General features: G+C 42.7%; 1 protein-coding gene across 13 annotated transcripts in view; it reads left to right on the top strand.

Moving 5' to 3' along the window:
• The first annotated feature begins 9,915 nt into the window (after nucleotides 1-9,915).
• Nucleotides 9,916-27,175, top strand: part of cacna1g (calcium channel, voltage-dependent, T type, alpha 1G subunit) — a 266,549-nt gene continuing 249,289 nt past the window's right edge. For all 13 annotated transcript variants that reach the window (XM_072666928.1, XM_072666922.1, XM_072666923.1 and 10 more), the window contains exons 1-2: nucleotides 9,916-10,439; nucleotides 11,254-11,567. In XM_072666928.1, the coding sequence (XP_072523029.1) occupies nucleotides 11,261-11,567 (307 nt within the window). In that variant the 5' untranslated portion in view covers nucleotides 9,916-10,439; nucleotides 11,254-11,260. The remainder of the gene's footprint in view (nucleotides 10,440-11,253; nucleotides 11,568-27,175) is intronic.

The raw sequence follows: 27,175 nt of genomic DNA, 5'->3' as shown, positions 1-27,175 counted from the left end.
ATGTGCCATGTCTGTCGTTTTTACTGTATGCTCCTGCATCAGTAAAGATTCCAGTGCTTTTTACCTTCTGTAAAGCAAACCAGAGAAATGATATTATATTATTCTCTTATATTTATCTTGTGTGAATCTGCTATTTATTTATTTAATTATTATTTTTTTTTTATATATTTTTTTAAATGCTCGAGGGTGCATTTACTTTCATTATGCATGGCTCAGATACCTTGGGGCATTCAAATCTGTGGCAAACTTCTGTCAAATCCAGAAGACGAGCTAAAAGACTCCTCAGAGGTTCACCACTGCTGGCACCTTTAGGTAAGTCATACAGCATAGTCTGTAGCCTACATGGGTGTTGTGAACATTAAGCTGCTAATTGTCAAACTGAAATTCCATTATTAATAGAAGTTGGTTATAAAATTAGCTATCCTCGCCACTCCCATATTAGTCACTTATGCAAAAATTTTCTATCACATGCAAATTGGTCATGAGTTCTACAGATGTCCTGTAGTAATAATTACATTACTCCTCATGTAAAACAACAAAAATAGAGATCCAAGGTTTTTGCGTGACCGTTTGGACTCTGATTACTACTCTTTTACTACACTACGTCTTTACTTGTGTAGGCCATCTTGCATAACAGTGGTATTCTTTTACTTCTCAGAGCTTTGCCCTTCTCAGTCCCTCAGCACAGCATTAACCATGCTAGGTGACATGAAAACACCTACAGGTTAACCAGATGGTCTGTGAGACAGAGCCACACAGCTTCTGTAGAGAGGAAACTTGCATGATTCATTATTCTGGTTCCAAATCAGCGCTATAGCAAATCTACTACTCTCAATGTAAGACGGCTGACAGATTTTAAGTGTGAAATTAGAGAAATGCCATAATTACTTATTTTAGATCCTACATTGCATAAAGAGCAGTTTTATTATACAACTCCCTGGCAACTCTGGTGTCTCATAGCAAGCAGAGTAGGCCAACAGTGTAAGAGATCAGCAAGGGAAGACCCAAAAGTGAGAAATAATGAAACCAGGTCCAATGATGTCGTGCAAAGTGATAGACTTGTTTCCAGACGTGAGTGGAGTAGCTTTAAACCATACTCATGTAATAGAATTACTACTTCAATTAAACACTGAATCATCTCCAAACTCTACAACTTGAGTAGAAGCACAGTGTACACCCTTACAGAAATGAGGTTCTTTAGTAAAGGCAGCACTTCTATGTTGATAACAATGACCATAACTACCCAAGCAACCGTTTGAAAGGATTGGTGATTTATGACTGGTTAAAGAATTCTTTATTTACAAAGGACACCTGTTGTAGACACTTCTGTTTGAAGCCTTTTCCAAAATCCTTCTATATAGCACCAAAAATGTCAAATTCACTACTGTATAGAACCCTTTAAATGCATGTTACTGAGTAAATGTGGCTAGTCGCTACCTACCTTTGCCTGTCAAGGTTAATTTATATATTTATACAGCCTATACGGTTAATATTTAACAGTAACAATACCCGTAGTAAAGACTGTCCTGAAGTAACATGGGAGGCTCTGAAATTCTAAAAAGGTACATTAGGATGACCTTAATTCTCAGACATCTCTAAACAGCCAAATTGGCCCTTTCATGGCCCTTCCAGCAGGTCCCAGGGCATTTGTCAGTCAGAACTTGCATATTGGAAAGTCATGCACTAATCCCAAAAGCAGTCATATGTCAATCATCAGTCCTGCTGAAATAAATATTGTTAAACCTTTATATTCATACCAACATGTTTTGCACAGTAAACCATGACGGCAGATGGAAATACTTTTCATATTTATAAGATTAAATTCTTAATTCCTGACCTCTGGGCTTCAGTACCCCTGAGAAGAGTGGCCGAGAGGAGAAAGTGTGGCGGGGTAGCCTCTGCCCGGCGGGCTGTATTCCACAGAGCCGTGTACAGCACATCACAGAACTTTGACTGGAGGAGTCTGGAGGAACGTCAGAAAGAAAAGATGAAAGACGATGCTTGGAGGCGCCTCTGCTCTGTTTCTTCCTTTTCTGCCCTTCGTTTCTTCACCACAAACAAAACTCCGGCAGAATGTTTGCTCTCAAACATATCATCCTAATTAACAGAGAAAATCAAATAACAGCGAGGACGTCCCGTCTCCGAGGTGACGCGCCAAACAAATACAGTCGCGGGAAGAGGACTGAAAAAGTCTGCATGAGGGGAAGACGGTTACTTCAGAGAGTCAGAGAACAGCTGCTGAAAGGGAGTCCAACCAAAAGCGCAGGCAATGTCCTTGAGTAAAAGTTGACTTTTGATTTGCATAACTTCAGATATGATTGAGTTGCACACTGTACGACTGTGGGTCACTGGATACAACCCAGATTCTAACTAAATATTAGATATGGCAGTGACGGTACTGATTTCTGACCTAAGCTGTGGAAGTGTATAGTGTATGGGCTTTGGTTAAAATGTAGAGAAGCATGGGGCACAATCGAACACATTTGGTTTGTGTTAAATAATTTTGAAAGTGACAGCAAGATTAATACTTTTCTTGCACAAGAAACTGTCATGCTGTAACTGCCGTCTCTGCTATAACTGGAAATGTTGACTGTTTTTGCAACATTTCAGCCAAACGCAGAGTAAGTACAGATGGTATAACTGATGGTATGGATGAGTTGTCCAACTTAAATACATAAAATCTCAAGGCTAAGAGTATCATGTCAGCTGTGAAGCATGGTGCTGGTAGTGTGATGGTTTGGGCCTGCTTTGTTGCATCAGAACATAGATGCCTTGCTGCCACTGTGGCAACTATAAATTCTTCTCTGCATCAGAGAATTCTTTAAGAGAATGTCAGATCATCTGTTCATGAACTGAAGCTGAAGTGCAGTTGGGTCATGCAACAAGACAATGATCCAAAGCACACAAACCTATCTCACAACGGTTAAAATCTTTTAGAATGGCCTAAAGGCCTAAAAATCACAACTGTGCTCCAATTTTCAAACGTGATATGTGATGAAATTCAGAAATCACTACAGTAATGTTGTTTCAATGTGAGAACGTTAACAGAGACTGTATCCCTGAGGCTACGTAAAGCAGTCTAGTGTTCTATGTGGAAGCTTTTGAAAAATGTAGCACATGCTGTAATTTTGATACTTGTGTTTTTGTGATTTTGCAGAGCGATTCTCGTTGCTTGGCTTTCTCTGCCACCATAGCAATTTTATGGCAGAGCCTGAAGTGTTTAGTTTGTGCAGTTTTAAGCCTTTAGAAGGTCACTGAGCTGAAGCAGTTCTCTAAAGAGAGTAGGCCAATATTCCTCCATGACACTAATTAACAACTACAGCAAGCATTTGGCTGCTGAGGGGATTGTGACCATTACATGTTGAATAACTTTTCTTACTAGATACATACATCTAGTTGATGCATTTTTGTTGGTTGCATTATTAGGTTTTGGTTTAAGATGTAGTGTCATCCAGGAAGGTCCAGGAATTCAGACAGGGGCCAAATGCTTTTTCACAGCACTGTATAACCTCCACTCTGATTGGCTGCCCTGGGTTGTGCCTCTTTTAATGAAACTTACAGGATGTGAATGAGCAGGGCTAAACAAGGTTGAATAGGAGGATGTACACTACAAAAGTATTGGGACACCTACCAAGAGCTTTAATGATCTCCCATCAGCACATGGTGACCCTGCTCTGTAACTTTACCTGGTCTGCCACTTTGAGGCTGAGTTTCTGTGGTTCCTAAACACTTCCACTTTCTTAATAATACGAGTCACAGTTGATTGTGGAATATCTAGAATATCAAGGAGCAAAGAAATTTCACCAGCTGACTTGTTGCAACGGTAGCATCCTATTACAGTACCATGCTGAAATTCAGTGAGCACTTTAGAACCAACCATTCTTTTACAAATGTTTATGGAGGCAGACTGCATGGCTAGGTACTTGGTTTTGTACACCTGTGGCAATGGGGAAGAAGCAATGACACTTAATTTAATAATTAAGACGTGTCCCAATACTTTTGTCATGACGGCACAAAAACGTCACCCTCAAAATAGGCTGTTTTGTAGCTTAGGTTCAATGTGTGGACCAACTGGAGGAATAAACAGTATGTTGTAATGTTTTTAAATGGCTTTGTAATGGCTCTAAAGTCTTTTGGACTTTCAGGATAGTCCTAGAAGTCTTTTCTCGCTACTGTATCCTATGACTAACTGCTTCCAATGCCATGCTGCAGCATGACCAAATACCACACACCAAGCAACCTTAAGATATCGGCTCCAGGGCAGAGGTTAGTAATACTCTTATCTGCTTGGGAATGTCTTGCACTGCAGCAGAGTGCGGCATATTACGCTAATCAGTGGATCCTTAAGACACCCTAAATGCTCTCTGGCTATGAGGCTGAGTTTTGGACTAGAGAGCAAAGCTTCCAAACCAGAGATACAGAGAATAGTGTATATACCCCCTCAGACTCCAAATTGGAGAATCGCTTTGGTTAGCGTTCAATGGCTTAAGGATAATCTAATGACCGGTTGTTCTACTAACAGCAAGAAACCACATTTTACTGTGTAGCAGGTTAAAGTATTGGCCAAACATCGGATCATCGATAGCCAGCCCACTTTAGAGACAGGACTTGCAATCCTCAACTGGACTATGTTATTTAAATTGCTCCGGTATCGATTCCATGTATTGGTCGACGACACTGTAGCTCATCCTTTAGCAAATGATGCAGATGGCAGACACCATCAGTCTAACCCTCTGTGGACACAGATGGTGTGGATTTGTTGATATGGCTGTTTCTATGTTGATCTCATCACAGCTATGTAACACCGGTCATGATCAATCTACATTCATATAATCATTTATTTATAACAAGAATCTTTGTTTCGAGGCTTGGAAGTTTTATAGCGTGATGCTAGTATGATTTGTGTGTGACTTATGTGACTAGGCAGCTGTCCCAAGTTTGCAGCAAGTGGCTTTACCCTCAGGGCAGTCTCCACACCCTGCTTTTACTATGTGACCCAGACCAGTGGAGTGATTTTATGGGGTTTCTGGTGGGTGCTTATGTTGCTGTGGCTTCCTGACTGTCAATTACTGTATGGTCTGAAATGCCCACACAGTCCAGAAGAGGCTTTTTAGTCCATTTTACACATTTTTAATGATCATCAAGTTGCAAAACTTTTAATTGAGATTGTCAATATTTAACAATGGACCAGTGGAGTGATTTTATGGGTGAGCGCCAGCCCTATTTAGCCTATTTCAATGAGTCGTTCCAACCCAAGGATGATAAATTGGCTTTTATAGCTTTTTTTTTTCCCCACAGTCACTGCCTGTATTCTAGTTTGTCTTTTGAGTAGCATTTGACTCTCAGCTAGAGGGGCAAGTTTCTTTTTTTTTTTTTTTTTGTAGGGGTCCTATACCTCGCTTGTTTTAGACTCAAGACTCTGGAGGAGGTCAATGAGCCAGCAGTGGGTTTCACAATGCTGCCAAGTGCGAAGAGTTCTGCAGCCCCACCTGTCACCTGACATTAGCACAGGCCTGCCTTGTTTGGGGAGCCTACTGGGGCTGACTTTTGGTTCCGGTTCCGGACCCTTGGTTGCTCCAGTCCCTGCTCCCAGGTCAACTCTACTTCCTTGTTCCCAGAGCTGATTTAGCCCCCGTTCCTGTTGTTGCTCCTAAGACAGGTCTTATTCCAGCAACTCAAAGGGTTTCTGATCCTGTTTTTGAGGGGCTCCAGTTCTGACTCCTGGTCTTGTTCATGTTCTAAGAGCCACTCCAGTTGCTGCTTCTATTCCTGTCCTTGACCCTGTCTCCAGAGCTGGTCCTGCTCCCAAGAAGGTGGGAAGTCATTTAAGTTCCTGTTCCAGTTCCCCTGGTAGATCCAGTTCGGAATTCCTGGTTGCTCCCCACGTTGCTTCAGTTCCAGTTCTTGGGCTGCTCTGGCTCTAAAGATCTGGTTTTTGCTCATGGGGTCGATCCCACTCCTCTAGCCACTCTAAGTCCTGTTCCCTGTTCCCAGGGTTGTTCCAGTGCCTCTCTTCAGGCCGTTCCGGTTCTTAGCCCTGATCTTGAATAGGACTTCGCACTTGTTCATGGGACAGGCTATGAATTGTTCTCTAATCGGATCTTCCAGATCTGGCTTCTCCTGGCTACTCCACCCTCTCATCCCACTCTTAAACACCTGCAACCTGTCACAAAATCTTTACTCCTCAGATAAATACCCCTGTGTTTTGCTAAACCAGTTGAGAAGTCTCTGTGTTGTGCTCTGAGTATTCTGAGGCGTGTTCCTGTGTTCTGACCCTTGTTTGTTATTTCGAATCCGAGTATGGATCTGTCTGTTTTGTACCTGCCTGCCTATGCCTGCCATGACAACGAATATTCAGTTAGCCCTAATGAAGCCATTATGCACTTGCAGCCTGCTACAATCCCTTGGTCACAGCAGCAGAATTAAATGGCCCATGCTCTACTTCAGAAAGCAGTCCAGGCTACCTCCAGTGTGAATGGGAGGGGCTATACTGTTGCAGGCTGAATAGGAGGATATACTGCATGTAAATAGAATGACCTCATAAAAATAATGAAAAGAGACGCTTTTTGCAGTGATTTGGTACTTTTTGAAACTGGAACCAAGCTGTCAACTTCAGTCCTTAATCCCCTTTCCTTCTGAAGTTTCCGTTTTGGAGATCATCTATCGGCAATGGCACATATCATGCAGTAGAGGGGTTTTGTTTCATGAGGACACAAGAAAGTTTGATGTGGAATTGAGATTTTTCATGTGAATTTTCTTTTTTCATTTGAATATGTGGCTTAAAAAAAGCAAAAGTAACTGAAATTAATCAGATTATGTTATGTGATTGAATGTAGTAATCCTGTGAATTACATTACAATATAATGTATGTGTTAAGAGGTAATCAGTATCTGTAACAATACATTTTACTCTGTACTGCAGTGTTTCTGCATTAGGGAGCAATTCTGAACTCTTGACTTTGCCAACAAATGCCAATGTTCTTTGAATGATTTGCCGGTGTAGTCACTTAGCCTCAGTGCTATACTTCAGCATATGCTAACATTGTGTGGATGATAGACCTGGCTACTACTCACAGTACTTACCACTGTGGTTACTGTAGTCACTCCTATTACCTCCATAATAGGATGTCCCACAGAGATTCAAAGCCTGACTTCTGTCAGAAAATAAAAGCATAAGCATCAGAAAAGGGGAAAGAGCATACTGCTGCTCTGGGATTATGTTGCTGTGGCCACTAAACTCCCCACAAACTTTACTGATCATCATATCTATCTAACTTTTAATTGATATTTATAATATTTGCAATCAAGTTGGCAGCCCATTTGACGATGTTTACATGCTACATTAACCTCTTTTATTTAAAAAAGAGAGATCTTGGTTCAGATATTTTCTCTTCATCCGAGTGTCATTTTCCACCAAATGATGAAATACCTAAGCTTTTTGTGGAAACAACAGCAGCGAAGTACCTGAGGGATGACATGATTCCTCTATTCAAAGCAATGTTCATTAAGAACCATGGAAAGGATGACTACACAAGCCTATTTTATGAGGTGTCTTCTTTTGTTGAGGGTGCTGTAAATGATTAATAACTAATTGCCATTGGAGTCAAATTAACTCAGATATTTGTTTATGAAAATAAATTTCACATTTCACCGCTCCTGTATTATGCTAGAAGAAGTGAGGAATGTCCTGGGGCTGTATTTCAGACAGTTATGCTGAGGATACTGTTATATGATGCTTATGTGATATGCTTACGTGTGTTTGTGTGACCATGTTTTGTATTTGTGCCCTCATTGTTAGACTGTGTTATGGTTTTTCACCACAGGGGGCAGTGTGGTAAAGCCTCAGTGTGCTGGTGCCTCTCTGCTGGCGGGTACAGGCTGACATGCTCCGTGAACTTAAGTAAGTTTCAACACAGCAGTGCAATGATGCATGAAAGGAAAAATGGACCTCTGTTGGTTCAGCGCAGTTTTCAGTCAGGACTGCAGGCTTTGAAAAAGCCTGTTGCTTCAGTGTTGACATTTAGCAGCTACAGCGTTACATGGCTTTCAACTTTTTTAGTACTTCTGGAACTTGGTGTTGGGGGCTTAGGCCATATCTGCTCAGATATGTGAAATTTCCTTCCAGTTTGGTGGACTTTTCTCTCTCTTTTGAGCCGTGTTACCATAGTGAGTGCTGTCACTTCACATCTTCGCCAGAGAGACTGAAGGCCCCAGACTGCTTGACTAAATCTGACAACATTGCTGCTGAAACTTTCCCCGTCAAGTGTTACTTTACATAACAGGCTACAGTAATTCTAATTGCTGTTACACACCAGCTCTGTGTCAGGCTGGGCTTTGGCTGTTTTGTGAGAAACATTAAAGGGATCATATCCTACATTTTCCCCTTTTCTCCCCTGTGATGTTCTTTGGAGTGATGGTGCTCCATCCAGTACTTTTGAGATGAGCTAGGGAGCTGGGGATGAGTTGGGGTATGATGGGGTGGGGTGATCATCCAACATCCTAAACACCCTAACGCTCTTGTCGCTTAATGCAATCAAATCCTCACCGCAATACTCCGAAATCTAGTAGTAAGCCTTTCGTGGACAGTAGAGACAGTTACTCCAACAATGGTAGGATATGCTTTTTTTTTTTTTTTAATACCGTTGATTTTGGAAGAAACAATGCATGAGCAGGTGTCCCAATACTTTTGTCCATATTGTGTATGTGTTTTTTTTTTTTTTTTGTGACCTTACAAAATTACAGAATTCTAATTGGCCTTTTTTTACATCCTCTTTTCTCTAAATGACCAGTATGGCACAGTCTTTTTACACAGTCAGGTCCATAAGTATTTGGACAGCGAACCAGCTATACATGTCTATGCCATAACAATAGTACCTCCGCCATGTTTGACAGGTGATATGGTAAGCTTTGTGATCATAAATCAGTCTTTTTGTTTTTCATACTCAAGATCATCTTGGTTTCCTCTGTCCAAAGACTCCAGTTCCAGAACTGAGTAGCCTTTTTACAATGTTTTCCATCGGCCTAATCTGTTCTTTTTGTTTTTGCATGTTAACAGTGGTTTACTGAGGTAAACCCTCAGTATTCACCCTCATGAAGCACCACTTCATTGTAGAATTTGAAGAATTGTAGAATTGGTACTTCCAGGACTTTGATGTCGCTGAGCTCGCTGGTGCATTCCTTCTTTTTAAAAAATTAGTTTCCATATCAGCTACCAAAGTCAACATCAACACCTCGAATCGACTCCAGACCTTTTATCTTCTTAATTTATCATGAAATAATGAGGGAATGAGGAAGCTAAGCAGTCATTTGTCTAATTACTATTAAGCCTGTGGAACGGGAGGGACTATGAATAAAATGGCCATGATTCATAAACAGGCCAAATTAAGTCACTGTCCAAATACTTATGCACCTGATTTGTAGTATATCAAATGCTTTTCTATGATTTAAGCCCTTTAAGGCACAAATGCATGTCCGTATGCTTCCACCCGCATCTTCTACTGTGTATTAGGGACACACTGTTGCATGCATGCACACACACACACACACACACTTTATTTCACACCATCACAGCGAGTGTATATAGTGAGGTGACAGCGCTTTGCTCCCTCCAGTCACACCAGTCACATGTGTTCGTTCCCTTCCTTGTTCCTTAACAAAACCACTTGCATAATAAACACAGTCCAATCATAAAAGTGGGTTTGGTCCGATCCCAAAGAATTCCCAGCTTTTTATTGGCTAACAGTAAACAATACTGTTCCAGCTGTTTCTCAAGTCCTTTGCTAGTTGAGCCGTGGAGTGGCGCGCCCTTCAGCCAATGAAAAGGCGAGGGGACTTTTGCCCGCGTGTGATTGGCCGAAGCGCTGATGAGGGGGGCGGAGCCTGGAAACTGAACCCAAATCCAGCTGTGAGTTGGTGTGGATGAGCGGTTTCGTGCTGGAGAGCGTTTTTGCCGACTGGAAATGGGAGATTTTTGTCTAATGGACAGAAGTGCTGCGTGGAAACGACCCACTCGCGTCTCTCCGCGCTGAGACTTGATGTCATGCGCCTCCTACAGAAGACGATACCTGCCCTTTAGAAGACAACACTCTTCAATGAGAGATGTGGCTCCCTGTCAGTGTAGTGGAGAGTTTGGTACAGTAGAGCATCGCTTTTTCAACAGGAACGAAAACAATTACTTAATGCTCGTTTTCTCCAGTTGCGAGGGAGTTTCTCTCAGTCAGGAGGAGAGGAGAGGAAAGCCCATCATCTTGAAGGCATCGTGTGCAGGCAGGGCTGAGCTGAGCTGGGGTTGCCATGCCCGTCAGGCTGATCCTACTGTAAACTCAGCCTAGAGCTACACTTTCTCGCCAGAACCTCAAACCTGGGCTACTTTTTCTGTCTCCACAAATGATCATGCGATGAGTGAGTTCCGTTTGGGCTTATCAGCAGAAGCAATTACAGGTAAGAAACACAAACAAACAAACAAACAAACAAAGCAAAAAAAAACACAAAAAACACACACCAGCACTTTTCTCACAACGTTTCCACACACGGATGTTGACACGCAGTGGTGCTGTGTTGCTGACTGAGTGCTGGGATGCGCGCACCGTTAATAACTTCCCTGCTTTACTGCAGAGGCTAATCTGCCCGTATTGGGTTTAATGGAGCCTCATTACTGTACTTTTTCATGGGCGCAGTGTTGAGTTGAGGGCTGCTGCTGGTGCTGCTGCTGGTGCTGGTGAATGCCTTTGTTTAATTGTGCCACTGTTTCTCCTCTGCGCCTCTGCGTTTCAGGGCTCACGGTCTGTGAGAATAACGACTGTTTAATTGCACGCGCTTCACAGGGAAGACGCGACGGTCGCAGGTTATAATAACGGGTCACACGCAGCGACGGAGACCACGACGACGGCTGGAAGTCGTAGGAACGTCGTAGTTGCAGATTTAATCACGTTATCTAAAAATAACACGAGAACATTGCAACAAAAATACGTTAGTTAATTTAGTTTAAGTAAAATAAAGGGGCTTTTATTTTGTAAAATAATAAAAAAGATTTATTTACAAGTTACGTTTTTTTTTTAATTTGTGATTTATTTGTACATTGACAGTATGTATGTCCATGTCTGACTGAAAAGAAATCTCATTCTGTATACCTCTGTCTGTCTGTCTGTCTGTCTTCCTTTCCTACCTATCATCATGTCTACCTCATAACTTATTTATTTATTTATCATTTATTTATTTCTTTTAACTCCCATCCTCTCTCTTTCTCTCCCCGAAGGAGGTGAATGATGGCTGAGGATGGAGGAAACATTTGCGAGGACCACACAGGCAGGGAAGCAGAGGGCAGGTCCTCTCTTCCTCGGACTTTTATCCGACTCAATGACCTGTCCGGTGGCGGGGAGCGCACCGAGGAAGAGGCCGACGAGGGAGCAGAGAGGAGGGAGAGTGCGGCCGGCACGGTGGCGGAGGAGGCGGCGTCGGCCAGCGGCGAAGAGGCTTTACCCTACCCCTCGCTGGCACCGGTTGTGTTTTTCTACCTGAAGCAAACCACACGTCCCAGGAGTTGGTGTCTGAAAATGGTCTGCAATCCATATCCTTTCATTCCAAACACAGTGTAAGTCCAGTCACGTCACGTGGACGGCCAAGGGCGTGACGTGTGTGTCTGTGTGTGCCTGTGTCTGTGTGCCAGAGCACACACCTGTGAAGGTAGGATGCACGACTCCTGCGGGAAAAGCCTCTGAAGTGTTCAGGAATGTGAGACTAATACACGCTTTCATATACGTATACACATACACACACACACACACACACACATGCACGCATATAAAAGAAATGGCAATTATATATATATATTTTTTTTGTTTGGTGTGTGTGTCCGTGTTTTAAGTGAGTTGAGTCCTTAGGGAGCAGCATTCACACGTGAAAATGCTGCAATTCTGGAATGTGGGCTTGGATAACATGCTCTCTAATTTCATTATATGCTGTTATTCCTGATAAAACGACTGGGAACGAGTCATTTGTGGGTTTAGCCCCAGCTGATAATGAATGTGGCCGTTTCTTCAGTGAGGCTATGCTTCAGGCATGCCTATCGCAGCACGGAATAAGCCGGAGATATGGAGTTCTACCTGGCACGGATGCGTTCACAAAAGTGCCCTGACTGCTTGCTGCATGCAGATTTTTGACAGACAAGCCGAGGGCGGTCATTATAGCTCATTAGCCGGCCAGCTCGGCATCTGTCTGTGGCGGTTCATGAATCTCCTCATTTGTTAGTGTCACGTTGATGAGCTCTGTTGCTTGCTGTGTGCTTGCTGTCTCTTGAACAGGTGATTACAGTGGTCAATTTGAATAAGTCAGTGCTGTTGTTGTTGCCCCCCCCACCCCCCACCCCAATCTGAATTTGCTGCTGCTTACCCTTAAGCTATGGATGATGTACCTGTTCGGCTGAGAGAAGGGGGAGTCAGTGGGGCTGTGCATGAATCACTTAAGCACATCTGCTTTGTGGTTATGTGTCGAGGACTTTCTTTGAGTCACCTGCTGTGTGGGGTCCTGGCTTTCACTGACCACAGGGACGTGAGGTCACTGCTTGTTCTACTGCTTACATGCATTGCACATATTTATTGCATGTCTGTGGGCGTTGGGGGTCGGGATATATGTGCAAAAATTATTTGAATGAATATTTGCTCTGACAATCAATAGTGGCATAATTTAAACTTCTGCGCAGGTCATGCTGATTTATTGTCTCTTTCACTGCGTAAGTGAAATTTAGTCAGGCTACATAGCTCAAGCTACTTTTGTGTTTTAACCCGTGAAGTGTCTTTCGCTGTTCATCGGCATTCTGAGTCTTGTAATTCACTGATCATGTGGAAGACATACAGAATTGTATTATATTGAGTTAATGCTCAGTTATGGATCTAGACCATCTAGGTGTTGGCCGCAAGACCTCTCTCTGACTGGGGAAGATGGTCTGCCCTCTCACCACATCACTCAGTACAGTGCTAGCACTAATGGCCATTAGTGTTCTCCTCCAAAAGTGTTGAGTCGTCCAGTGACGTAAAAAAAAAAAAAAATGCAGTGGTGCTAGTTTCACAAGTAGCACATTCCGGCCCTCATACTCTCAGTGCTGGTAGCATCGTGTAATAAAGGGAAACCTAGCTAGTGGGTGGGAACTGCCAGTGGCTAAATTTGGGGGGAAAAAGTTATTGGAGTGAAAAATGAACATCTGGACCTGCCAGTGGTTCTGTGAATGCTTTTTGTCTTCTGGCAGTCAGAATTTCCAACAGAAAAAGCAGCTACTTACCCCTTAAGCTCTGAATGCTGTACACTCAAAAAATGAAGGTGCCAAATAGAACCTCTGGAGCCTTTGGTTCTTTGAAGAGCGTTTGAGTTTTGTTTCCCCCCAGAACCATATGTTCAGGCCAAGAACCAATGAGGAACCATTGATCCGAAAGGCAAGACTGACTGTTAGGACTGTTAAGACTCCAACATTATTAAAATGTGTTCTTTAAGCCAAGCAAAACTTGTTGTGGCATTAAGTGGTTCTCCTCCCTCTTCTCCACTAAGCGAGAAACTGCGTGATAATTATCTAATTTGACTCAATTATATCATTCAGCCTTTCCGGCTTTAGCTAGAGTGTGACATCACCCAAGAGCAACACTTTACTGACGATTTTATTTTCAGTAGGACTGAGTTCAGTGCAACCATATGACATCATCACAGTGCAGGGGTCGCCTACTTGTAGAGGGTTTTTACCAATTTGCCATGTTTTATATAATAAACAAAGCCTTTCCATGCAGTTTATACATCATATCTGAGTAGTATTGGCCATGTTAGATGTATTTCAGGAATACGGGTCTTAGCAGTCCGGGTTCCCTTTAAGAGTGTAAAGTGCTTGGGTGGGAATAATGTGAGTCAGGCAGGTATGTGGTTCACATGTGACAGTGAGGAGGATCTTGCGAGTGTAGGTGCAGTGTTTGGTTTTGAGATGGACTCTGCAGCAGCTTCTCTGAAGGAAAGAATGCTCTTTTGGACCAGCAAGCTGGCTGGACCAGATTGTGATGTCTGGGTGCAGATGCTTTGTTTTTCTTCGCAGGGAAATATGATGAGCCTTGCGGGCTCTGAAAGGCTGCCCAATCAAACACACTCGTCTTACCCCTTTCGCTTGTTTCTCAGTCTCCCTCACGCTCACTCCTCCGCCACAGAAGCCCACATCCCTGCAGAACGAGCCAGTCTTGTCAAATGGCTCTCAACAACAAAAAAAAAAGAGCCTGCGAGAAGATTGTGCGGTTCTCTTCGCCCGAGCTATTACGGAGGTATTTGACGTCTGGGATTTCGCACTGATAGCAGGGCCACATTTCCATATTCTTTAAAGGCCACCATTTTTCTCAAGTCCCCCTTTGGTGCAGAGGTCCCAGGTAGTCTGCTTAAGAAAGGAGCAGACCAAAAGGGACCTCATTAAGTGTGCTTTGAGAAGAAAGCACCATCTCCCAGACTTATTCTGCTGCATAGGCTTGTGTGGGTTCGCTTGAGAGAATGCTATGGAGGTCAAGAGCCCCAGTGGTCGCGTATTTAAATCTGAAATGGCTTGTGATACTCTCGGGAGGGAAAGCGTTTGCTTTCTTTAGATATGATCACCCCTATAACACATTCAGAAAGGGACACTCCACCCATTTTCAGACATTCTGCATTATAAAACTTGTAAGATGTTAAAAAAGGGATTCAGAATTGGTTTGATGCGAAGTGCACCGTTCTAGCTAAACTTCAGTCAGAATTTTTCACAGTGATGATGATGGGAATCCGACATCTGAGGTGTTTAATGCCTCCAAAAGCTCTCCCTCACAGAAAGGTATCACATGAAATGGGTACGGATTCACTGCCTGGTGCCTGAGGCATAGTTCTGCAATAGTTCTGCGCTAGGCTTTTGGCCTGGAAGGTATTATTTTACATACACTCAGGGTGGAGAGGTACGTTACAGGGTGCTGTGAGGCAGAATATTACCCAAGCAAAACCTATATTTTCAGATTTGCCACCATCATCAACATTGCCTACAAGAACTCAGAAAGCACTCAGTCATTGTAAGCCATGATGGTTCAGATCACTGTAAATCAATGGAACTCTTTAACGGCCTAATGGGGGAGTACTCCCCCATTTAACACGTGGCCGTGTGGGGATGTACATGTTGACGTCATTGTTGTGGCTTGATATGCTAGCCTGACTCTTGGCGGCTTGTTACGGAAGGAAGCTTTTATTTATATGTGTAGTGTACATGTTTGACCTTTAAGACATCTCAGTGGCTATTACATAAAGGTCACTGTTTTAAAATCCTTTAAAATGTAGCTGGGATCGATTCCACAATCCTCCCAATGGAAACATGTTTAAGTGACTTTCCTATTTAAGATTCTATGCAGAAGCTTGCTGTTGTACTTCAAGTTCTCTGGACCTCTCCGAAATCCCAGATCTAGAGTCTGATATGACTCTCTGCCAGTTCTATTGATTACTTGACGACTTACAGAGTACCTGGGTAGAGTCATAAGAAGACAATTCCTCAACAGCTCAACCCCCTTTTGATTTGCGGTTTGGATCTATCAGTATGCCTGTTGACCACTCTGTCTTGGCCTGATGATTCATTCTGTTTATGTCCAAGGTTCGTTTGTTGCACTCCCATAGCTCTGTCCTGAATAGCATTTTATAGCCCTGGCTTACGTCTCTCCATGTGACTTATTCTGGTCCCTCCTGGCTGGAGGAGTTAACGTTTGGCGCCCCTGAACTGTGTTTGTGTGTGTCTAGGAGAGAAAGAGAGCGAGAGAAAGAGAGTGTGTGAGTGGTTAGTGAATGATCCCCAATGTGGTGTCTGGAAAATTCTCTCTGATAGCTCTACAAATGGCTGTGATTGGAGTCTGTGGCAGACGCGGAGGAATCCCATAGGTGTCGCCTCTTAGCCAATGGCCTGGTTAGTGCCAGAGCAATCTTCACGGCTGCACTGCCAATTTCCCTTCAGATTGAATCTGATATAGCAGAAAGGATTACTGTATGTTCTTCAAACCTTCGGAAAATGGCAGATCACTGGCGGCAACGGCTCAAAGCTATGGATGTCCATGTCCACCGTTTGTGCAACAGCATACGCAGTGGAAATGACTCTGAGCACTTTCCCCCTGTCCTGCTTTCTTTTCCTCCTTCTTGCTAATTTTCTTTGTCTCGCTTCTACATCAGAGAACAAACTGTTGTTGGCTTATCTGATCTGTCTGTGAAATAATAGAACCCTGCAAGAACACTTACTTAATCAGCAGAAAATGTTAGCCTGGCAGACCGAGTCAGAGTGTGGAGCATTATTAGCAACATCTCAGGATAACAAAGGGGAAATATTAGAAGACTTTTCTCAGTAGAATAAAGCACTTACTCCTTTTTTTTATTTTCAGATGACCGGCTTTTCCTAATTGTGAGAGAATGGACATTCCCTTGTACACATGGCTCCTTTTTATGTGTTTTCCTATGACATATCCTATGAAGTAAAAACCTGAGCAAAGTACTAGGCTACTTCAGATATGTACATTAATGAGCAGTTCATAGAACATTACATTTAAGACGTATGTGTAAAACTGTATTTGAATATGCTACATGTATATCGCCCTAATTCCCCACAATCATCTAAACGTTCTGCTGTTCTGGATAAATAAGTTACCAAAGATCACTGTCATTGTAATTGTGTAAAAATGCCTATATGTTGTTCTGTAAAGTAAATATCTGCTATTATTGATCTAATTCCAGTGTTCTCGTGCATCCCTATACAATACTCCCTTCCCTTGTCTTAAACCCTCTCAGTCCCGCTGTATCGTCAGGAGATCCATGCAGAGACTTTGGCTTTGTTCATGTTTACTCTGTAAAGTCTGCCCCCTTTCTGTGTGCAGTTGTATATTTTTGATCACTTGGTGTAACAGGCATAATGCTGTCTTTATTGTTGGATGCGCTGTAATAGAGGAAGTGTGTGCACTCATTCTGAACACTCGAATCACTAGGGGCTTATTGTTTTTACTGATTAGTCATTTGTCATTCCCGTTGATGAACTGATTTGCGTAAAAGGACTTGTGGGCTTATTGTGGAGAGTAGTGCGTGATCCCCGGGAATTGCTGCTTTCTATTTTCAAGCAACAGTGAAAGGTGACTGGAAGTATTTGGTACTTGGTGATGTGAAATATAAATCCAGGCATTTTCAGAGCTATGTTAGATTATGTTTGTTACATTACACATCATTGCATTAAAATATATAGCAGTAGCTTTGAGAAATTACATCATTAACAGAAAAGTAACACACATTTAAAGCTAAATCAACACATATACGGTAATTAGTGTTCATTTCATTGACCATACTGTGTTTATAGATATGAAGCTACTTTGCTCATAGGAAGTCTCTCCCCAGGCCCCAAGTCTTCTGGAAGCCTGAGGCATATGTGTGTGTGTGTGTACATGTGAATGTACATTCATGTGTGTTTTTGTGAGTCTGTTTGCTGTGGATTTGTTTTTTTCTGTTTTTTTTTTACTGAGGCAGCCAGTGCAGGAGATATTGCTGAGAGCATCAGGTTTTGGGGACGTGCTGCTGGCACCTCCACACTTACTAAGGGAGTGTGTTGAGTGCGCCACAAGAGGAAAGCCACCTCGCAGTCACACAAACACTGAGGGAAGCCTTACTTTTGCATTGAGTTCATGCATTTCCATTTAGCACCTGAGCCCCTGAAACTGCCGCAACCTGCAGAAAATGCTTTTTTCTTCTTTTCTTCTGCCGTTTCGCATTGAGAGTTCCCCTCCGGTAGGCCGAGCTCAAACTCCGTGTCTTTGTGCGCCAGGGCCGCGATTTAGAAGCGCTGCATTTTTTTTCAGGATGTGGAATGGTTGATGTAAAGAGCTCTATTCATTAGGAAACAATTCCATCCCAAGCCTTGAATTCTCACAGTTTTTTTTTAGTTTTTTTTAAAGTGCTCGAGCTGTTGGCACCTCCCGCTACTGTCTCTGCGCTCCCATAATATCACCAGCACCCTCGGCTTGGCAGCTTTCTACTTTCTTATGCATTGTTACTCCTGCTCTAATTGGCAGTTCGGTAGCCAAATGCTATCGGATTGTTGATTTATGAAGCAAGAATTTTGACTCCCGAAGCAAATCGTTGCTGCTGTAACTATTGTCAATTAATCACAGTTCAGCAGCCGATTTCGCCCCTTTTGGCCCGCCAGAATTTCATTGTGAGTTGAGAAAGAGGAAAAAAAAAAACAGAAAAGAAAAAGGTCTGCAAGCTAGAAGGATGAAGCTAGTCTAGTCTCGCCATGCAGAAATTGGTCATTACTCAGTGTTCAATATTTCATAATTCTATCATTTCTGGGATTCACCACCCCTACACCCCCCCATAACACATTTCAGGCAGGATACCATATACGCCAGGCCTCGGAATAATGTACAGTGGCTCATTATGGAGCTCTGTCAAAGCCACCCATCTATAAGGCTGCTATTTGAACAGAGAACAAAGTTATAATTACAGTTCAGCTAATCTGTCCTTTAAATTACCCCTCTATTTCATGTCTTCCTATCTACTGAGCCGATGGAGCATGACTGGAGCTTTGGCGTATGTGATATCCCTTTACAGAGAAACTTTTAGAGTGCGTTCCAAGTATGAGATTTGATGCATTTCACATTGGATATGGCACACACTATACTTGCTCTTCAGCTTTCGAAATACTGAAATGTACTGTATGGTTCTGTAGAGAAAGACGTGCTAAAGAAGCGAAGCATTTGGTCTCCTAAATTTGCACATCAGATAGAATGTCAAGGCCTTAGAAAGCTCTCAGGAGCTTCTCTAAAGAACACACACTGGTGCTCTATGCCTATTGTTAGTTATTGTTCAGTTACTGTACTCACTGTTACTGTCTTCTTATAAAGCCTCTTTTCTTGTGTGTTTGTAGGTTTGCTTGTTGCCGTAGTGTGTGTGTGTGTGTGTGTGTGTGATTACTCCGCCCATACATGTCAGTCAGGCTTTCAGACTTGTCAGAAAACGTCCAAGTCTTTACACGTCAAAAAAATAAAGGTGGCAACAAAAGCATGACAACTGACATGTATTTGGGAATATGACTCAGCTAATTTCGCTCCAGTGACGGGGTTGTAATAAGCCTTTGTGTGCTGTGTGAATGCATGTGTGAGTGCATGTGCGGTCTTTGCATGTGCGTGAGACGGTTGCGTGTGGTTAGTGAGAGTTTGTTGGAAGTTGAAGGGTTCTGCTGCTCACACTCCATCTTACCAAATCAATACCTCCATCTGCTTCACTTGGTGTATTTCCTTCGTCTCGCAGCGCTGCTCGTTTCCCACTTTCCCCACAGTCCGTGATGGACAGAGAAAGAGAACAGAACTAATGCAGTGTGTATTTATCGACACATATTGTAATAGACATGACTTGAGATTGAGGTAATGTTTATGGCTTTCATTTGTCAATGGCATCTCAGTATCCTTCTCTCTCACTCTCTCTATCTCGCTCTCTCGCGCGCACTCTCACTCTCTTGCTCTTTCTCTCTCTCTCTCTCTCTCTTGCTCGCTCTCCTCACTTCTTTAACTGTGTTCAATTCACTACTTCTCTCTCTTTTTTAACTTTATTTTACTCTCTCTCTCTTTCTCTGTCTCTTTCTTGCTTTTCTCTTCCTTTTTCTCTCTCTCTCCTTTTCTCTCTTGTCCTCCCCTCACTTCTTTAACTGTGTTCAGTGAACTCTCTCTCTCTCTCTCTCTCTCTCTCTCTCTCTCTTTAAGTGTATTTCACTCACCTGGAACCCCTCCTGAACTTGCTGAGGGGTTTGTGTGTGTGTGAAGGTTGGGGTCCCTTTGACATTGGACATGTTCATACTGGGTCAACGCTACTCTGTCTCTCAGCATCAGAGGTCCTGCCTACTGAACTTTCTGTTTGGACAGGCGAAATGATCCATCTGGCAGACAGGCAAAATGATTCACCTCAGAGGCAGAATAGCCTCTGAGGTGAAGGTGTGACTGACCCAGGGCTGCTGTTTAAGGCACTGGTCAGATCTCGCCTCAGTGTGGAGTTTGCGTATTACAAACTGCTGAATGATGTGCTGACGTTTTACAAGGTGTAGTGTGTTGGCGATGGTGTGGTTGATAAGTTGGTTGTTTGTGTGGGAACTATTGTACTGTCCCATATCTCTCTCTCTCTCTCTCTCTCTCTCTCTCTCTACTTGATTCAATACATTACTTCTCTCTCTCTCTCTCTTAAACTGTGTTCCACTGTCCTCTTTGTTTCTTTTTTTTACTTTGTTAAATACACTACCTCTCTCACATTCTTTCTCCTCTCTGTCTCTCACTCCTTATGTCTCCTTTCCTCTGTCCCCCTTTTCTCTCCCCCCTTCTCTCATTCCGTCTATCTCTCTTTCTATCTTTTTACCTGTGTTCAGTGCCCTGCCCTGCCCTGTCTCTCTCACGTTCTCTTTCTCAACTGTGTTCGATATTCTACTGCTCTCTCTCTCTCTTTTATTCACTGTGTTCAATATCCTACCGCTCTCTCTCCTCTCTTTGTTTTCCTTAGACTCTCATTCCCTCTCGTTCTTTCTCGTTTTTAACTGTATTCGATATTCTACTGCCCTCTCTCTCTCTCTCTCTCTCTCTCTCGTGCACGCTCTCTCTCTCCCTCTCTCTTCTTTCTTTCTCCATGGGCTTTTCCGTGAGATGTCTGTAAGTTTATATAGGACTCAGGCCAGGATTTTCTTACCAGCTTTTTCTCATTAGAGAATTGGAGGAGACCGGGGCTGTGGGGAATGGCAAGAGCGAGCGAGAGACGAAGAGTGAGTGAGAGAGAGCAAGAGAATTGGAAGGAGGTTTGTGGGATGTGTGTTGGTGAGCTTAACCAAATTCCCATACGGCCTATGAAGCTTGTTACCTTGACCACTTGTTATGCCCAGTGAGTTGAAGCCTCCCCCCCCCCCCCAACCACACACACACACACACACACACACACACACACACACACACACACACACAAACAAACTGTTTTTGGATAAAAGGTACCACCCTTCCTCATTTTATGTTGCTTTTTATCTGCAGTCCTTCCTCATCCAAATCAGCTGAAGCTAATGTGCATTGCCACAGTGTGCCTGTGGCTGTATTTGGGAGCTTGTGTTTACCGTGTCCACACTTATTTACACATCCTTTACACATCAGCTGCTCTGCTTCAGAAAACGGACTTGTTACCTAGACAAGTGTGTTTGTGTCTGGACTGCTGGACTTGTTGGGTGGCTGTGGATGTTCAGTGTTTCGGAGTGTGCAGATTTATACATGTTTAGATGGGTTTGCATGTGTGTGTGCTGATGTGTTTGTTTTCACACACGTTCAGGATGAAAAAAGGCCTGACTGTGTTGGAAAAGCTGAGAAAAAGAGAGAAACAGGCCTTACATGTTTAGAAATGAAAATGGAAATGGTTAGAAAGGTAATAGAACTTAGAAAGGCATAGAAGATAAGGCTATGTTTAGGGTGTTGACACTGATGTTTAATCAAATGCCTGTTGAAAGAACTGTTGAATTGACCTTAACTGTTCCCTAAAACTGGCTCATTCACGCTAAACCCAGTAACCTAGGTTAACCTAATCTCGGAGCAAAGCATCAGAGCAAGCACTACTGCTAAGCATTTGGTCTGTTCTTAGCTGCACCAGGCTACCGAGCCAGGTTTTCATCTTTTTAAGCTCTGAGGTTTGGTTTTTTGAGAAGATTTGGGAACTAAACAGACAATGAGAGGATCTCCTCGATTCCTTGCTGGCTACAATTCAGTTGGACAGTCGGCTCCCCCCCTAACAACGTAACCCAAGCCCAATCATTGTTGATAACCTACTCAAATTGACCAGATAGTTGGGGTATCTGTAGATAGGCTATAGGGTTTCATCTAGCACTATGGCACACGATATGATTATGATACACAATATGCATCATGATATTTTTAATATTGTTATTACATGTAGCTCCTGAAGTACACATAACACATATGGCACAGTCATTGACATTGTATAAAAACAAACCTCTGTGTGTGTATGTGTGTGCCGGTGTGTAAATTGGGGGTGGGGAGGAAGAGGGCACTGCTCCATCTGCTCAGGAGGTGAGGCATTCCTGATTGCTTTGTCAGTCCCTGCCGCGACATCCTCCTACTCTCTGATGCCCCTTTTTATCCCCTTTTTTGGACATGCTTAGCTGACTGGGGGTCTCAGGTGGCAGTGATAGACCCCAGGACTGACCAGCGCTTATCTACAGACCACCTCCTAAACGCAACCCTCCACTACCCTGTCCCCTCGTGTCATCACGTCCCCAGTCAGAATTCCCGCCCTGGGACCAAAGTGTCTGGGAAGAGAAAAAGGCCATTTCTTATTGAAGATAAAAATCCCTGAGGTTATAATTATCTCTAAGAAGTGGGGAGGGGGAGTGGGGGTTGCATAAGGGTAGCTTGGTGTCTTCACTACACTATATGTCAGTGTCGTCACATTTCAGCATTCCTTTGCTCTTTTACTTTTCCTGTGATGGGATTCGTCGCAAATGAGGACAGAACTTTTATGAAGTTGAACAGGTTGAAGTAGAACTTGTTTTAGGTCATCATCTTATGTTCCCATGGCAATGTCATCTATGAATTTTGATCATATTCAGACAGCTTTTTCCTCGGGATTCAACCAAATACTTACTTTTATCGCAGTGCTCTAGCCAGGCTGAGGTATGGCCTCCACAGGGCAGAGTTAATTGTAACATGGTGTTAATTTCTTACATTCCTTACTGTGTTTTTACATATTTTACATGCACATAATGCATTAAAGCTGGGTTGTGTTTTGTCTGTAGCAAGATATGAATATACTGTGATGTTTCAAGATGATTTCAGCAACATTTTAGCATTATATTGGATTGATAAATGGGCATATCCATGCAATAATAGTGCTATATTATAGTTCTTGTACATAGAACTTGACCGTTAACTGCATTCTGATTTCCTTGGTGCTTCCGGTTGCTTTGTAAAAACAGTAAGAAGTGGTCAATGGCTACAATACTGTGTAACTGTGTAAATAGACGCTGAATTGGAACTGTCCAATTAATGTTATTTACTCAAGAGGAATGTGTTGTTTACTAATGCTAAATTATTAAAAACGAAATCTAAAAGGGCTCAAGAGTGGTCCAACGGATGAAGAGCCTGAGAAAGCACAATTGGCATGGCTCTCAATTGACCATCAGCAGCCACCAGAGCACAAATGACCATCAGTAGCCAGAGCCTGAGAGAGCACAATTGGCCTGCTTCTCTCTGGGTGGGTAGATGGCTCACTCCCTCTCCCAGTCAATCCATCACTTTATTGGGATTCTGGCCAGCACAGGCTTCTGCTAGCTGATGCATCTCTGATACAGTGATGTATTTGGGAATCATCACAATATTGAATGTTACCAATATTGCTCATCTAGACATTGTTACCTGTTCAATTTTGAGAATTATTTGCATTGTTTTTTGAAATACGACTGTACCTGGAAGTATCCACACAAAACATACAGTGTGTACCAATTGTTACTTGTAACTACTACCTAATAGATGCTGTAAAATACTTACCATACTGTAAAATGTACTTTTAAAGTGCTGTGGTACTAAACATGGCCTTTTTGTTCATACCTCCTTATACCTCTTTCAGGAATGAAACTCTGAAGCGACTGAGGTGGGAGCAGTCCCATTCTGCTCTAATAATTGTTGTCCGGCACTTATCCAGCCAGTCCCCTGTGGCACTTATAATTAAAGAATGGCTTCCAGGAGGCACACCTCAATATTTTCTGCACTCGCAGTTCTGCCAACCTAAAAAGTGACTGAGGGGGGGGGGGGGTGTGGCTAAACCTTCCCAGCATTCCTTCACTGTACACTAATTACAATGTAGCGCTTCATTGCTTTTTATTGGGATCCATTTTGCTGGTGCAGGGTCTAGCAATAAGACAACATATCTGGGGGGAAAAAATGCCTCGTGCTGTAGCTGTTGGTGCTGCCTGTTGACAAGAAGCAGCGGTGACATTTGCAGTTACCACACTGTTACGGTTAATGACTCCAGCTGATGCTTTGGACTGCAACTGTAGTGTAATAGGAAGTATTTTACCGGTTTAATGTAAATGTGAGCCCAGGTTACATCTGAATGTCATGGCATCAGTTGAGTAGGCTTGAGGGGCTAATTTCCTTCCTTTTTATGGCTTGGGTGCAGAAGATTAGCCTCCAGTATTGCTTATAATTATGGCAGACAGATCATTGAGCTTTTTCGCATCTAGTTTTTGGGCGAGATGTAAAACCTTGAGACATCAGAGAGATTTTGCTCTGCAGAAAAAAAGGCTTCTCCTCTGCAGATTTGTGTTTGTTTGTTTATTTGTTTATTTATTTATTTAACATATCGACATATTGAGTGCACTCGTCTCAGAGTGTTCTCCTTCACCAGCATTTGAATTCCATTTTTTTGTTGTTTTTGATCTCCTGGTTCAGGGATATCGTGATGTGATTTAGGGCTTTGCATGCAACAAGTGTACTAAAGCAGTTGCTTGTGATCTGGGCTAGATTAAGTGTTGCAGCCAGGCTTCCCCCAGAACATGTCTTCATTTTTATATGGTTTCATTTTTCTAAACCGCCTCCCCAACCCTGCTAAACCCCCAACCCAACCCCCCCTCATGTTTTATTGGAATTCATTGCGGAGTTGTAATTTTGTTGGTTGGAGTAGTTGTGTAGGCCTTGGAGAAGGAGCTGCACTGTTCTAATGCTCTACGTGAGACAGTTTCTGTGTGTGTTTTCTGGGGGTTAGCCTCCTCGCCTGTGTGTGCTGCTGTCACACTGAGTAAGAGGAGGAGGGGAGACACGGTTTTGGTGGTTTTTCGTGTCTCTCGTTAACATTTTCTGTTCAGGATTTCCTACAAGATGTGGCTACAAAAACAGTTCCAGACCCCCTCCAAACCTCTCTTACTTGCCCTCAGAAGACAGAGAAGAAAAAAAAAGAGGGAGAAAAAGAAAAATAGAAGTCTGCTTTTAATTTACAGGAGAGCAGCAGTACGCTGGAGCCATTCCACTGGGTCCTAACTCCACCCCCCACCCCCCCACTAAACTCACCCTGCCAAATGCCTGTTTAAGTTATTGAAAGGGGGGGGGGGGGGGGGGTAGAGCGAAAGAAAGAAAGAAATGAACACAGAAATGAATCCAGGGCCTTTGGCAGCAGCCTATTGTTGCGCGAGGCTTTTTATTATGTACCTCTTCATGGAGTCTGATTTCAGGCCCAGTATGTGGAAGGTAATGCAGAGAGAATAGAGAATGTCAGGCTCTATTCTGGGCTGAGTTTGTTGTTTAGGGTACATGTGTACGTTTAAAACGTGTATGCGTTCTGCTCGCTCGCTCGCCACAGCATAGAAAGAGAGAGAGAGGGAGATAAGACAGTTGGAAGGAAGTGAACAGATGAAAGTAATTAATGTTTTACATTGTAGAAGGGAAGCCTGCCAGAGCCACAATAGATTGTGCTGAAGAAATACACTCCAAATTTTTTTTTGTAAAAATGAGGGATCGGTGGAGTGTATATATATATACTGTATATGAATATTGTATAGAATAATGTTGAAATATTGAGGTCAGTTATTATACATTTATTCTGATAGAAAGTCACTCTGGTATCACCTGCATTAGTATCTATACACTCTTCAGGCTGAAGGGTCCTTGTGGTTCTTGGCTTGGATGCTTTGTTCTAGCAAAATCCTTTAATTGGTGTAGAATCATTGCATTGTGTGGGGGTGCTTTAAACTGTAGGGTTCTTCTGACTGGCAGAAGTCATTTACAGAAGTGTTTCTTTAAAAGAACCCTCACTAGAAAGACCCTTAGGGGAACCAAAAGCAGCTTTTCTAATCTCAGAATGACCTTTTATGACACCTTTATTTTTATAAGTGTTGGGGACCAACACAAGTGTAGACCCATGGCAACAGTACACGTTAGAATGACAACCCCCAAACTGTGCGAATTCGTTCTACCTTTCTGCCATTAAAATTAACATCAGTAACAACAGCTATCATGTATGTTTAATAATAGCTGTATTTGACAGTTAAACAGTTAGACAGTCTCTTTCACAGTTTAATGCACATATAAATGAGAGCGTGAGAGTGAGTGTGTGAGAGAGAGAGTAAGAGATTGACTGACACCCTGATATCTGTTTTGTTCATGAATAGCAACCAGATCATTTCATATGAATCAGTAGCCCAATCATGCCCTACTGATTTGTTACATCCCTGCTCTCAGCAAAGAAGACTAGGGGTTTAGCTTCCTGGCCAGACAAGCATCACACACTATACCAATAAGCAAGGGTGTCATAGTGGGATGAAAAGTAGGACTGAGTTACCATGGCCCCAAGTGAGGAGTCTGGAATTATATTTGCATTTGTATATTAATATCACAATAAATGTTGCTAACTAATGGAAATGTAATGTTTGGGGTAAATAAATTGGTTGATTGATGGATTGAATTGTGTGTCTGAGAACAGGGACCCTCACCCCTTTGCACGAAATGGTTTAATCCACCTTTACCAGACTTTCTAACCAGGCACATTTGACTTTGCGTTCATTCTGCTGAATTTGGTGCTACGCCCCTGCCAATAAGTTAATAATAATAATAATAATAATAATAATAAATAATCCTTGGGCAGGACTCCTGACACTGCAGTCATCCTACCTGTGGAACATGATGAGCCAAATGCTGTGATTACAAACTGACCTAATGGCTGGTTATCTTAATTTATTTAAGATTATTAATAAATATCATAAAACATTAAGCTAGATGCCATATAATTATTGAGGCTAGCTTAAAGGCTAGTTTTCTCTTAACAAAAGTGATTTTTTTATTACTGAATGACTCTACTGGGCACCAATGTGTTAGCAATGCTCCATAATGAACATGCTTCCAGACTGTTTAATTAATAAAACAAATAAAAGTGATGTGGCGAGTCAACTGGAAGGTTTTGCGGTGGGACTGTGGTAGAGAAACATAGTAATACGTCGTACCTTCCCTAGTAGCCTTGCTGCAGTGGGCAACTTTTAGGCCAGGTTAAGCGTGTAGGCACAGCGTTTAACATGTAACAGCAACCATGTTGAAGCTATCAGAGTTATCAGTAACTAAAACTGAACCTTTCTTAGTGATCTGATCCTTTCCTCTGTTAGTTCAACAGCTCAGCCA

Source organism: Salminus brasiliensis, chromosome 22 (genome assembly GCF_030463535.1).
Source record: "Salminus brasiliensis chromosome 22, fSalBra1.hap2, whole genome shotgun sequence".
In the NCBI taxonomy this organism is placed as follows: domain Eukaryota; kingdom Metazoa; phylum Chordata; class Actinopteri; order Characiformes; family Bryconidae; genus Salminus; species Salminus brasiliensis.
Note: the sequence above shows the minus strand (reverse complement) of the source record. Positions and strands in the feature narration are given on the sequence as shown.